General features: G+C 43.3%; 1 protein-coding gene across 1 annotated transcript in view; it reads right to left on the bottom strand.

The window, feature by feature from the left end:
* fancc (FA complementation group C) overlaps positions 1-14,263 on the bottom strand; it is a 118,878-nt gene that overhangs the window by 73,658 nt on the left and 30,957 nt on the right. Inside the window, exon 4 of the mRNA XM_078396157.1 lies at positions 4,803-4,904. Coding sequence (XP_078252283.1) covers positions 4,803-4,904 — 102 coding nt within the window. The remainder of the gene's footprint in view (positions 1-4,802; positions 4,905-14,263) is intronic.

The raw sequence follows: 14,263 nt of genomic DNA, 5'->3' as shown, positions 1-14,263 counted from the left end.
TATATCATCCTGCAACCTTCAAAACTTAAAGGAATGCAAACCTGCTGTGTGCAACCTGTGTTTAACCTTTCCTGCTCTGGTATTACTCTGGTGAATTTGCATAGCATCTCCCGCAGGACCAACTCCTGAGGTGCAGTGTTCAGAAGCAATGCAGTACCTCAGATGTAATCTAACCAGCGCATCATACAAATAAAAGATAGTTAAGGAAATTGTCCCTAACATGTACGCATGGAAAAGTGAGTAATCTAGCCTTACTGCACCAAATTTGCTCTATGATTTGTTATCATACAGTTGTGCACTTAACATCTGGATTAGGATGGTAAACTTTGCTACCAAACTGTGTGTCTTTAATGGCCAAAGTATCAGAGCAAAAAATATTCTTTGATGGAGATCAAATAACAAGTAGACGCTGCCTTATTCTGCCAGACACCAGGGTTCGATCCCGACTGCGGGTGCTGTTTGTATGAAGTTTGTACGTTCTCCCTGTGACCATGTGGGTTTTCTCTGGGTGCTCCGGTTTCCTCCCACACTCCAATGACGTACAGGTTTTGTAGGTTAATTGGCTGCTGTAAATTGTAGCTGGTGTGCAAGAGTGTGCTAGTGTACGGGATGAAGGCTGGTCGGCGCGGACTCGGTGGGCCGAAGGACAGATTTCCACGCTGTATCTCTAAAGTTTAACATAGCTGGAAAATCTAGCAGTATATATAAGGCATTTGGGGAATGGCTTGTTGCCCTCACTAAAAAGAAATAACTAATCAAGTTATGATCCTAAGAAAATCAGAAACTTAAGTCTTAACCTTATGAGAAGGTAAAGCAAAGATTCTAAAATCACTTTCTTGCAACTAAGAAAAACATACATTCCCACGGTAGAACTGGTATTTTCTTCCAAGTAGCATAGGCAAAATAAAGAAATAGTTTGAACAAAAACTAAAGATGGGCCGATGATTGAATTTCCTGCTTATTAGATTCCAGCGCTGGTAGTATTTATTTATGTTCCTGCTTATTGCCCACCTAGCTGTCTCCATCTCCATTTTCCCCTCCCACTCCCATTACTGTCTCCATCTGCCTTTACTTTGTCTACCTCCATCTATCATTCACCTGACTGTCTCCCAGCTCCACCCCTCCTCCGCCTCTCCAACCTAGCTCCATCTGCTGGTCATTCTCCACCCTTCCTCAGTCCAGCAATCACCCACGGGCCCTCATCTCACCACTCCCCCTCTCCTCTTTATATCAGCTATCTTCCTTTTTCACTCCGGGCCCTGATGAAGTGTTTCGATCCGAAACTCTGACAATTCCTTCCCACCCCCATCCATCCCTGAATAGATAGAAACAGAAAAATAGGTGCAGGAGGAGGCCATTTGGCCCTTCGAACCAGCACCGCCATTCATTGTGATCATGGCTGATCATCCACAATTAGTAACCCATGCCTGCCTTCTCCCCATATCCCTTGATTCCACTAGCCCCTAGAACTCTATCTAACTCTCTTTTAAATTCATTCAGTGAATTGGCCTCCACTGCCTTCTGTGGCAGAGAATTCCACAAATTTACAACTCTCTGGGTGAAAAAGTTTCTTCTCACCTCAGTTTTAAATGGCCTCCCCTTTATTCTTAGACTGTGGCCCCTTGTTCTGGACTCCCCCAACATTGGGAACATTTTTCCTGCGTCTAGCTTGTCCAGTCCTTTTATAATTTTATACGTCTCTATAAGATCCCCTCTCATCCTTCTAAACTCCAGTGAATACAAGCCTAGTCTTTCCAATCTTTCCTCATATGACAGTCCCTCCATCCCAGGGATTAACCTCGTGAATCTACGCTGCACTACCTCAATAACAAGGATGTCCTTCCTCAAATTAGGAGCCCAAAACTGTACACAATACTCCAGATGTGGTCTCACCAGGGCCCTATACAACTACAGAAGGACTTCTTTGCTCCTATACACAAATCCTCTCGTTATGAAGGCCAACATGCCATTAGCTTTCTTCACTGTCTGCTGTACCTGCACGCTTAATTTCAGTGACTGGTGTACAAGGACACCAAGGTCTCGTTGCGCTTTCCCTTTACCTAATCTGACACCATTGAGATAATAATCTGCCTCCTTGTTTTTGCCGCCAAAGTGGATAACCTCACATTTATCTACATTATACTGCATCTGCCATGCATCTGCCCATTCACTCAACCTGTCCAAGTCACCCTGCAACCACCTAACATCCTCTTCGCAGTTCACACTGCCACCCAGCTTTGTATCATCAGCAAATCTGTTCGTGTTACTTCTAATTCCATCATCCAAATCATTCATATATATTGTAAATAGTTAAGGCCCCAGCACCGAGCCTTGCGGCACTCCACTCGCCACTGTCTGCCATTCTGAAAAGTACTCGTTTATTCCTACTCTTTGCTTCCTGTCTGCCAACCAATTCTCTATCCATGTCAAGACCCTACCCCCAATACCATGGGCTCTAATTTTGCTCACCAATCTCCCTTGTGGGACCTTATCAAAGGCTTTCTGAAAGTCTAGATACACTACATCCACTGGCTCTCCTTCATCCATTTTACTTGTCCTCAAAAAATTCCAAAAGATTAGTCAAGCTGGATTTCCCTTTCATAAATCCATGCTGACTTGGACCAATCCTTTTACTGCTATCCAAATGCGCCGTTATTACCTCTTTAATAATTGACTCCAGCATCTTCTTCACCACCGATGTCAGGCTAACTGGTCTATAATTCCCCGTTTTCTCTCTCGCTCCTTTCTTGAAAAGTGGGATAACATCAGCTACCCTCCAATCCACAGGAACTGATCCTGAATCTATTGAACATTGGAAAATGATCACCAATGCATCCACAATTTCTAGAGCCACCTCCTTGAGTGCCCTGGGATGCAGACCATCAGGCCCTAGGGATTTATCAGCCTTCAGGCCCATCAGTCTACCCAAGACTATTTCTCGCCTAATGCAAATTTCTTTCAGTTCCACTATCTCCCTAGATCCTCTGTCCTATCATATCTATCATATCATATATATACAGCCGGAAACAGGCCTTTTCGGCCCACCAAGTCCGCGCCGCCCAGTGATCCCCGTACATTAACACTATCCTACACCCACTAGGGACAATTTTTACATTTACCCAGCCAATTAACCTACATACCTGTACGTCTTTGGAGTGTGGGAGGAAACCGAAGATCTCGGAGAAAACCCACGCAGGTCACGGGGAGAACGTACATACTCCTTACAGTGCAGCACCCATAGTCAGGATCGAACCTGAGTCTCCGGCGCTGCATTCGCTGTAAAGCAGCAACTCTACCGCTGCGCTACCGTGCCGCCCATAGGACGTAGATGTCCTCTAGGACATCTGGGAGATTGTTTGTGTCTTCCTTAGTGAAGACAGATCCGAAGTACCATTTCCTTGTCACCCATAATAATTTCACCTGTTTCCGTCTTCAAGGGACCCACTTTGTCTTTACTAATCTTTTTCTCTTCACATACCTAAAGAGGCTTTTACTGTCCTTCTTTATATTCTTGGCCAGCTTCACTTCTTACCTCATCCTTTCGGCCCATATTGCCCTTTTTGTTACCTTCTGTTGTCCTATGAAAGTTGCCCAACCCTCTGGGTTCCCGCTACTCTTTGCTATCTTATACATCTTTTCTTTTAGTTTTATTCCATCTCTAACTTCCCTTGTCAGCCACGGTTGCCTCTTACTCCCCTTAGAATCTTTCTTCCTCTTTGGAATGAAATGATCCTGCATCTTCTGGATTATGCCCAGAGATTCCTGCCATTGCTGTTCCACTGTTATTCCTGCTAGGATCCCTTTCCATTTGACCTTGGCCAGCTCCTCTCTCATGCCTTCATAGCCCCCTTTGTTCAACTTCAACACTGACACTTCCAATTTAACCTTCCCCCTCTCAAATTGCAGATTAAAACTAATCATATTATGGGCACTACCTCCAAGCGGTTCCTTTACCTTGAGTTCCCTCACTAAATCTGGTTCATTGGACAACACTAAATCCAGAATTGCCTTCTCTCTGGTAGGCTCTAGTACAAACTGCTCTAAGAATCCATCTCGGAGGCACTCTACAAACTCCCTTTCTTGGGGTCCAGAACCAACCTGATTTTCCCAGTCTACCTGCATATTGAAATCCCCCATAACCACAGTGGCATTACAGGTGTTGCTCAAACTGCTGAGTGCCTCCAGCAGATTGTTTGTCGTCCCAGATTTCAGCATCTGCAATTTTACTTTAGTTTAGTTTAGAGATGCAGTGAAGAAGCAGGCCCTTCAGCCCACCGAGTCTGCGCCGACCAGTGATCACCCCGTACACTAACACTAGGAACAATTTACAATTTTACCAAAGCCAATTAACCTACAAACCTGTACAGCTTTGGAGTGTGGGAGGAAACCTGAGCACCCGGAGAAAACCCACGAGGTCATGGGGAGAACGTACAAACTCCATACAGACGGCAGTCATAATCAGGATCTAACCCGGGTCTCTGACGATGTAAGGCAGCAACTCTCCCCGCTGTGCCACCGTGCTGTCTCTTGTATCTCCACACAGGATTTTAGTTGTCAGCCTTATTCTGTATGAAATTCTTCTCACCACTCTTGCCATAATTACAGAATAATTAAGAAATGTACAAGGACCAGAACAATTATTTCAGATGCAATCTATTTTGTAAGTACTGCCACATAAGATTGCAACTTTCACTACGTAACTGACATGAAATGTGATTCCATCTTTTCTACTTAAAACACATGCATTACAATATGAATTTCTGATTTAGCTCTTAAAATGTTTCTTCTGTAAATTTACTTACATTTTTCAATAATTTAAGGTGATACTCCTCCTCTGGGTAATGTAAACTCTGGATAAAATCTCTATCTTCCTGGTCTACGCTGATCATGCTCTGCAGCAAGTTCTATTAAAAAGAATGAACAGCAAACATGCAATATTAATGTATTTTAAAATGTTACTAAACTATTTGCAAATGACATTAAAATTGGGATGCAGTGGAGAACAAATATGGACATATACAATTACAACAGGATCTTGATCAACTGGGCCAACAGGCAGAATGGCAGCTGGAGTTTAATTCAGACAAATGAGAGTTATTGCATTTTGGTATGAAAAATTAGGGCAGGACTTCTACAGTAAATGGTGGGGCCCTGGTGGTCTATGCAGAACAGAGAAACCTGAAACCTGGGGGGGTGGGGGGAGGAGGAGGAGGAGGAGGAGGAATAGGTGCACAGTTCCAAGAAACATATAGACAATATGTAGAATGCTTGCCTCCATTAGTCAGGGTTTTGAGTACAGGAGTTGGGAAGTTATGTTTAAGGTAAGAAGATAATTTTTTTTAATGGACCTGAGGGCAACCTTTTCACGCAGTGGGTGATGAGTATATGGAACGAGCTGCCAGAGAAAGACTCAGGAACAGCTTCATCCCCAGGGCCATAGCTGCTATGAACCGGTCCTGCTGAGCTGGATGGCCACAACGCATAGATCAACTTGCACTTTACCCTGTCTAAAAACTGTTACAATTGTTTTGTTTTGTTGGGTTGCTGTTAATTACTTAAATTATTGCATCGTATGGGAGGCGCATTCCCAATCTCGTTGTACCCCTGGGTACAATGACAATAAAGATATATTGTATTGTATTGTATTGTACAGTTATAACATTTGAAACACACTTGAACAAGGAAATTAATAAAGGAGGTTTGGAGGGATATGGGTCAGGTGCATATGGAACTAGCATAATTAGGCAAGTTGATCACCGTGGACAAGTTGAGCCATAGGACTGACCTATTTCTGTGCCTTATAGTTCTATGACTCTCTAACTCAAATGCTTTTAGACAATAAAGGATGATGGGACAAGCTTAGCAACTCCACAAAATGAAATCAAAGATGAAAATATTTGGCGCAGCAGCGGGTTGTTGGCGCCAACAACCTGCCGCCGCTGCCGCCGCTGCCACCAATCCCCAATGGAAATGCTCGCCGCCCTCAAAACGCTCCCTTCTCCCCACACACAGGTGTTCTTCTCTTCGTCCATTACTCGCACGCATGTAGGCGTCTCTCGACCACCCACGCCGAGGGGGACGAGCCTGATCCCTCCTTCAATGCACAAAATAACACTCCCACACTCCCTCACCTTCTTTTCTTACACCGCCCTTTTTTCTTTTTTGGCCCGTTAAACATCATCACCATCTTTTTACAGGGGGGGGGGGAAGGGGGAGGGGAGAACCCGCCGGCAGCTGCGGCACCCATGCCAACGGCGCTGTAGGCCGCAGGCTCCGGGTTAACACTGACTCACCCGATGAGTTTTCCTCTCATCTCCCTTTCCCATCCCATCCCCTGAGGCCGTCCCGTCCCTCCCTCCATCCCCTCCCCTCCCCATGGAAGCTGGTGTGCTTGTTGTACGCGGCCGTGCATCCATAGGCCGCGCAACTGGTTGACATTATCTTTAAAAATAACAAATCCACCCCCCCCACAAATCCTCCTACACAAAATAAAGCAAAGTTTCCATCACGCATTTGTAACGCCTCTGGTGCCCTTTTCCTCCTCCTCTTCGTTTCTCAATCTCTCTCTCTGTCTCTTGCTTTCCTTCCCCCCACCGGACCTCCTTTACTGATGGCGGGTTGGTGAGTCGAGACCTTGCTGTGGGTGGGTGGGGAAAGTGGGACATTCACGTTTAAGTGCATGGCGTGAGCAGAGACGTCTTTCCCCTCTCCTCTCCTCTCCATGGGCAAATGCCATATTCCAGCTCAAGGTAGGGTGACGTTTGTTTTACCTTGAATACAACACAAAAGTGCTGGGGCAACTCAGTGGGAAGTTGGGAAGGAATTCCCTCCAAAAATGCTGCCTAAACCACATAGTTCGTCCAGCACTTTTAAGCTCAACTCAAAATTTCCAACATCTGCAGTTCCCTGTGTTTGTCTCTTTGTTTTTCTTTTAACCTTGGCTGTACTTAGGCAGGAGAGTGCAGAGGATGTAAGATAAATTGCATCTTGTTCTCTTTGGAGGCCCGAACACTTCTTGTTTGTACAGAACAATTAAAAAATAATAATTTGGCATCTCCTGCCTACTCTACAATTCAATGATAGATCAGCCATGATATTATCTCTTTACAACTCGCCCTCACTAACCCTATATCGTTTCATTTGCTCCAAGTTAAATTTTGCAAGTGCTGAATTCTGTTCACGAACTTAAAATGTAGTGGCCAGTTGGAATCATAAGAGACTGTGGGTGATGTAATTTAGAGAGAAAAAAAACAGACTATTGTAGGAATTCAGCATCCGTGGCACCTCATCAGGACTGATTGGCTAGTTTTTTTTTGTGCTACATGTGTTCTTTGCAGAAATTATGTATTTGCATTCTTGGGCACCTGTTCATCTATACATTTGTAACATTGGGCAGTTTTTCAAAATTATTTCTGTTGGGATTGAGCAATGTTCTGAGATTTGGTTTGTTTAAAAAAGTGCTGATGCAAACTGATGAAATGCTCCCTTGAGACACCACCTGATAATTGCCACACTTTGGGAGGGTTTGGTGGTTTATAACAATACTAAAAGTATAAACCTTTATAATAATACTAAAAGTATAAACAATAATAAGTGTAATCTTATAAGAGTGGTATTCTTTAAAAAACCTTTTCAGTTATTCAAAGTTCAATAGTTAGCAAAAAATATAACTTAAATATATTTTTTAAAAAATCAAAATTATAAGCGAACCAAATTTTAACTTTTATTATAAATGTCTGTTCAAATGTTTCTGGCTTTATGCATTTCCTTTTTTTCATTCTACCCCTTCCCTTGTTATCACCTATCCTTGTGCTTTAACTCTTTTCTATATTTCTTAAATTCATTACTTTTAACAAAAATCTTAATTTCACTGACTAAACAACTGACAAAACTTCCATTGTTCTCAAGGCAGATAACTGCACTTTTCCACTGTCATAAAGAGAAATAAGTGCTTACTGACATCATCCACAGACAGATAAAACGCTATCAAAAGATACGTCCAATATTCTTTGCTCTTCCATGACAGAGCAGATAGCTTCTGTTTGTTAGTTCTTCAATCAGTTTTAATGCTGAATATAGATATTATCTAAAGTTTCAGGAATACAGGCCTAGCCGACACAACTACCCACTATAGTCCCAAATCATCGTTGCTAATTAGCATTTTATGCCACTCCAAGGTCGTATTTCCTTCCTGGTTTATTTACCAGCACTGAACAGAATAATCTAGAAGAGAGTGGACGCATTAACTTTAGAGTTGTATCCTTGATGTTGTGGCAAAAATCCATTTGACCTTTTTATATATTTTGCCTTTCCACAAAGGGCTCTTCAGTTAGATTCTTGCTCGTCCATAGTTCTTGTCTTCTTGGGGAAAAAAAAATCTGTGGTGTTTAATTAGAATCCAAAATGGATGACTCCACATTCAATGCTGAACTCCATTGTCATCGTTTTCATCACTCCCAATTTGTTAATGCCGTTTCTCAATTTTCCGTTTTCTATCTACACTATTTACTGCATGAGGGTGTTGATCTGAAAAGTCACCTATCCATATTCTCTTGAGATGCTTGACTCACTGGGTTACTTCAGCATTTTAAAAAATCTTTCTTTGGTAAATCAGCATCTGCAGTTACTTGTTATTACACTATTTACTGTTAGCAATGTCATTAAAAGGTTTTACTGGTTTGGGAACTATCCAAGTCTGCAAGAAATTGCAGTGAGGTGGGGATATAGCCGAGTCCGTCACGCAAACCAGGCTTTCCGCCTCTGACTCCATGTGCACTTCACGCAACCTCGGAAAAGCAGCCAACGTAATCAGAGACTTGTCTCACCCTGGTCATTCCTTCTTCTCCCTGCTCTTTTTGGGCAGATCCCCATCTGTTATCAGGATTCTGAATAGTCCTTCCATAAGCTAGGGCACTGTCCGATTCACCTCTACTACTTGAGATGTGACCTCTACTACTTGAGACTGCTTCTCCATCACGTAAAAGGGCCAGTATCCTTCGATTCATCGAGAACACATGACGGACATATTCTTCCATTCTTCAAAGACGTCTGCATAAAAAGAGGTTTGTTGCAAACTGACGACCATTGGCAACAGACGATGGAAGATGCTGAACGGACAAGACTCCCCGAAGCTGACGATTGCTGACGATTGCTGAGATCAACACTTCTCGACAATTATGGGATCGCTTCAAGAATTCAATGTCTGAAGATTACCTTCAAAGAGAACGGAGAACAATCGCTGATCCAAATATCATGATTGATGAGAGGCATCATGATCAGGCTCTGTTGTATATTCAAGACAAGCTTGTGAATTACAAGACACTGGGATATTTTCATGTGCCACTACCAAGACATGGAAGGATGAACCTTGATGGTGACAATCCAGAATTGCTGAGTGAACTGCAGTACAATAGACCGGAACAATAGTGATTTGTTGAAGAGAACGAGCCTCTGCTGAATGCTGAGCAAAGAGCAGTGTATGACCATGTGTGCAGCTGCTTGGAAAGGAATGTTCCTTCAATGTTTTTCATTGATATACCAGCAGGAATGGGCAAAACAATTCTCACCAATTTGATCCTCTCCAAAGTTCGAGGTCAAGTTGATGTTGCTTTTGCTGTAGCATCCTCTGGTATAGCAGCTACATTGATGCCTGGTGGAAGAACTGCACATTCTCGATTCAAGATACCCATTGAAGTGACCGATAATACCATGTGCAACATTGAGAAGAACTCCAACACAATTGACGCAGTCAGCTTTACATTCAAAGATAGGTGTAATGGACATTATAAAGGATGATGTTGCAGAGCACTTGGGCAGATACTAGCATGGATAGCAGGTTGGCTGGATGGCAGAAGGCAAAGAGTGACAATAAAGGGGGCTTTTTCTGGTTGGCTGCCAATGACTGGCAGAGTTCCCCAGGGGGTGGTGCTGGGGCCGCTACTCTTCACGTTGTATATCAATGATTTGGATGAGTGGATTGAAGGCTTTGTGGCCTAGTTTGCAAATGATACAAAAATAGGTGGAGGGGCAGGTAGTGCAGATAAAGCAGGGACTGGGAGAGGGGGCAGAGGAGTGGCAGATGGAATATATTGTAGCAAATGTGTGGAGTCGTGCATTTTGGTAGTAGGAATAAAAGGTGTAGAATATCTTCTAAATGGGGAGAGAATCCAGAAATCGGAGGTGCAAAGGGACTTGGGAGTACTGGTACAGGATTCCCAAAAAGTTCATTTGCAAGTCAAATCGGTAGTAAGGAAGGCAAATGCAATGCCAGCATTTATTTAAAGAGGGCTAGAATACAAAAACAGAGATGCAATGCTGAGGCTCCATAAGACGCTGGTCAGGCCGCATTTGGAGTATTGTGAGCAATTTTGGGCACCATATCTGAGATAGGATGTGCTGGCCATGGATAGGATCCAGAGGAGATTTACAAGAATGATCCCAGGAATGAGTGGATTAACATATGAATTAAAGGACATTCCTTTAGGAAGGAAATGAGGAGGAATTTCTTTAGTCAGAGGGTGGTGAATCTGTGGAATTCTTTGCCACAGAATGCTGTGGAGGCCAAGTCAGTGAATATTCTTAAGGCAGAGATAGATAGATTCTTGATTAGTATGGGTATCAGGGATTATGGGGAGAAGGCAGGAGAATGGGGTTAGGAGGGAGAGATAGATCACCCATGATTGAATGGCGGAGTAGACTTGATGAGCCGAATGGCTTAATTCCGCTCCTATCACTTATGACCTTATGACTCAAAGTCCAGAAGTAATTTCCTGACTAACCTGTCTATGTTTACGTCCAAGTCATTTTTTTACATTACAAACAGCAGCGGTCCCAGCGCAGATCCTTGCAAAACTCGGACTTTCAGCCGGAATATTATCCTTCCACCCGGAATATTATCCTTCCACCACAACCCTGTCTTTGTTCAGTCGGGTAGAAAGAATTCCATGTGACCAAGTCACTAATAATCCTGTGCATCTTAATCATCTGAATCAGCACCCCAAAATAAGAAAGAAGGGAGAGAGAAAACAGGAAATTATAGACCAGTTAGTCTGACATCAGTGGTGGGGAAGATGCTGGAATCAATTATAAAAGACAAAATTACAGAGCATTTGGATAGCAGTAACAGGATCGTTCCGAGTCAGCATGGATTTACGAAGGGGAAATCATGCTTGACAAACCTCTGGAATTTTTTGAGGATGTAACTAGGAAAATTGGCAGGGGAGAGCCGGTGGATGTGGTGTACCTCGACTTTCAGAAAGCATTCGACAAGGTCCCACAAAAGAGATTAGTGGGCAAAATTAGAGTATTGGGGGTAGAATACTGACATGGATAGAAAATTGGTTGGCAGACAGAAAGCAAAGAGTGGGGATAAATGCGTCCCTTTCAGAATGGCAGGCAGTGACCAGTGGGGTACCGCAAGGCTCGGTGCTGGGACCACAGCTATTTACAATATACATTAATGACTTGGGTGAAGGGATTAAAAGTACCATTAGCAAATTTGCAGATGATACAAATCTGAGTGGCGATGTGAACTGTGAGGAAGATGCTATGAGGTTGCTGGGTGACTTGGACAGGTTGTGTGAATGGGAGGATGCATGGCAGATGCAGTTTAATGTGGATAATTGTGAGGTTATCCACTTTGGTGGTAAGAATAGGAAGGCAGATTATTATTTGAATGGTGTCAAGTTAGGAAAAGGGGACGTACAACGAGATCTGGGTGTCCTAGTGCATCAGTCACTGAAAGGAAGCATGCAGGTACAGTAGGCAGTGAAGAAAGCCAATAATAATGTTGGCCTTCATAACAAGAGTCGTCGAGTATAGGAGCAAAGAGGTCCTTCTGCAGTTGTACAGGACCCTAGTGAGACCACACCTGGAGTACTGTGTGCAGTTTTGGTCTCCAAATTTAAGGAAGGATATTCTTGCTATTGAGGGCGTGCAGCATAGGTTTACTAGGTTAATTCCCGGAATGGCGGGACTGTCATATGTTGAAAGACTGGAGCGACTAGGCTTGTATACACTGGAATTTAGAAGGATGAGAGGGGATCTTATCGAAACATAAGATTATTAAGGGGTTGGACACGTTAGAGGCAGGAAACATGTTCCCAATAGAAACATAGAAACATAGAAAATAGGTGCAGGAGTAGGCCATTCGGCCCTTCGAGCCTGCACCGCCATCCAATATGATCATGGCTGATCATCCAGCTCAGTAACCTGTACCTGCCTTCTCTCCATACCCCCTGATCCCTTTAGCCACTAGGGCCACATCTAACTCCCTCTTAAATATAGCCAATGAACTGGCCTCAACTACCTTCTGTGGCAGAGAATTCCACAGACTCACCACTCTCTGTGTGAAGAAATGTTTTCTCATCTCAGTCCTAAAAGACTTCCCCCTTATCCTTAAGCTGTGACCCTTGGTTCTGGACTTCCCCAACATCGGGAACAATCTTCCCGCATCTAGCCTCTCCAACCCCTTAAGAATTTTATATGTTTCTATAAGATCCCCCCTCAGTCTTCTAAATTCCAGCGAGTATAAGCCTAGTCTATCCAGTCTTTCTTCATATGAAAGTCCTGCCATCCCAGGGATCAATCTGGTGAACCTTCTCTGTACTCCCTCCAAGGCTAGAATGTCTTTCCTCAGATTAGGAGACCAAAACTGTACACAATACTCCAGGTGCGGTCTCACCAAGGCCCTGTACAACTGCAGCAGAACCTCCCTGCTCCTATACTCAAATCCTCTTGCTATGAATGCTAACATACCATTCGCTTTCTTCACTGCCTGCTGCACCTGCACGCTTGCTTTCAATGACTGGTGCACCATGACACCCAGGTCACGTTGCATCTCCCCTTTTCCTAATTGGCCACCATTCAGGGAATACTCTGCTTTCCTGTTCTTGCCGCCAAAGTGGATAACCAATGTTGGGAGAGTCCAGAACCAGGGGCCACAGTTTAAGAATAAGGGGTAGGCCATTTAGAACGGGGAAGAGGAAAAACTTTTTCAGTCAGAGAGTTGTAAATCTGTGGAATTCTCTGCCTCAGAAGGCAGTGGAGGCCAATTCTCTGAATGCATTCAAGAGAGAGCTAGATAGAGCCCTTGAGGATAGTGGAGTTATGGGGTATGGGGAGAAGGCAGGAACGGGGTACTGATTGAGAATGATCAGCCATAATCATGTTGAATGGTGGTGCTGGCTCGAAGGGCCTAGTCCTGCACCTATTGTCTATTGTCTAACCTTATCAGATGTCTTACTGAAATCCATGCAGACAACATCCACTCCAATAGTTTCCCAACCAGTGACACGGGACTCATCCGGCCTTTAAATCCCTGTTTTATCTCTACTTCCCTTCTTAAATGAAGGAACAACATTAGGTGCTCCCCAGTCCTTCAGGACCTTGCCTGTGGCTAGAGAAGAAGTAAAAGAAACTTAAAACCAGCAGTACACCTCTAGGTGCCTGCTGCAAGCAAGATTTTCATTGTACCTGTACCTCAAAGCACCTGTGAATATGACAATGAACTTGACTTGAATCAGAGTAGACAATCCTTGTGATCCAGTGCAAGGTGACGTAACCTGGCACCATGCTGTGGATCACACTGCAGAGCATGGTAATACTGCAACTGACTGGAAGTGGCACAGTATTCAGGATACTGAATGAACTGGTTCATAGAGCTATATAGTATGGAAGTATTCCCTTTGGCTAACCTATTCCATATTGGTTTACTGAGATAGTTCCATTTGCCTGCATTTTGCTCACTGCCCTCTAAACCATAAACAACTATAATGTGTGAACAACCATGAACCTTCCTATCTATACTTTAAATCTAATTTTTTTTGCCATCATACTGAATTATCTCCTCCAGCTCGAACACTTAATTCCTTCTACTTGCTTTTCCTGCCGCCTCACGGTGGAAGTTGCAATTTCCAGCATCTTGAGCTCCACCCTGTATAACATTTGGTTCCAGAAATTAGCCTTTTAATTGCAGCTTTATAAATTTTAGGCTCAATGCACATTTCTTTGACCAAGTTTTTAATTTTGCCTCTCAATTTCTCCTTCCATCCTTCCACATACATCTTTTTAAATTTTCTTTGGCGATGTAATGAGACCTGAATTTACTTCAGAAATACTATTTTAAATTAATTTACCCTCATGGAGCAGAATCCATGAATACAATTAAGTCCACTGAACTGGCAAAATCTTACAGAAATAAGTACTCTTCACAATGAATAGTAGAAAAGGTGAAAGTACACTAGTGTCCTCTACAGTTCAGTTG

Source organism: Rhinoraja longicauda, chromosome 3 (genome assembly GCF_053455715.1).
Source record: "Rhinoraja longicauda isolate Sanriku21f chromosome 3, sRhiLon1.1, whole genome shotgun sequence".
Classification (NCBI taxonomy): domain Eukaryota; kingdom Metazoa; phylum Chordata; class Chondrichthyes; order Rajiformes; family Arhynchobatidae; genus Rhinoraja; species Rhinoraja longicauda.
The sequence above is the reverse complement of the archived record's forward strand: the minus strand, read 5'-3'. Positions and strand labels throughout refer to the sequence as shown.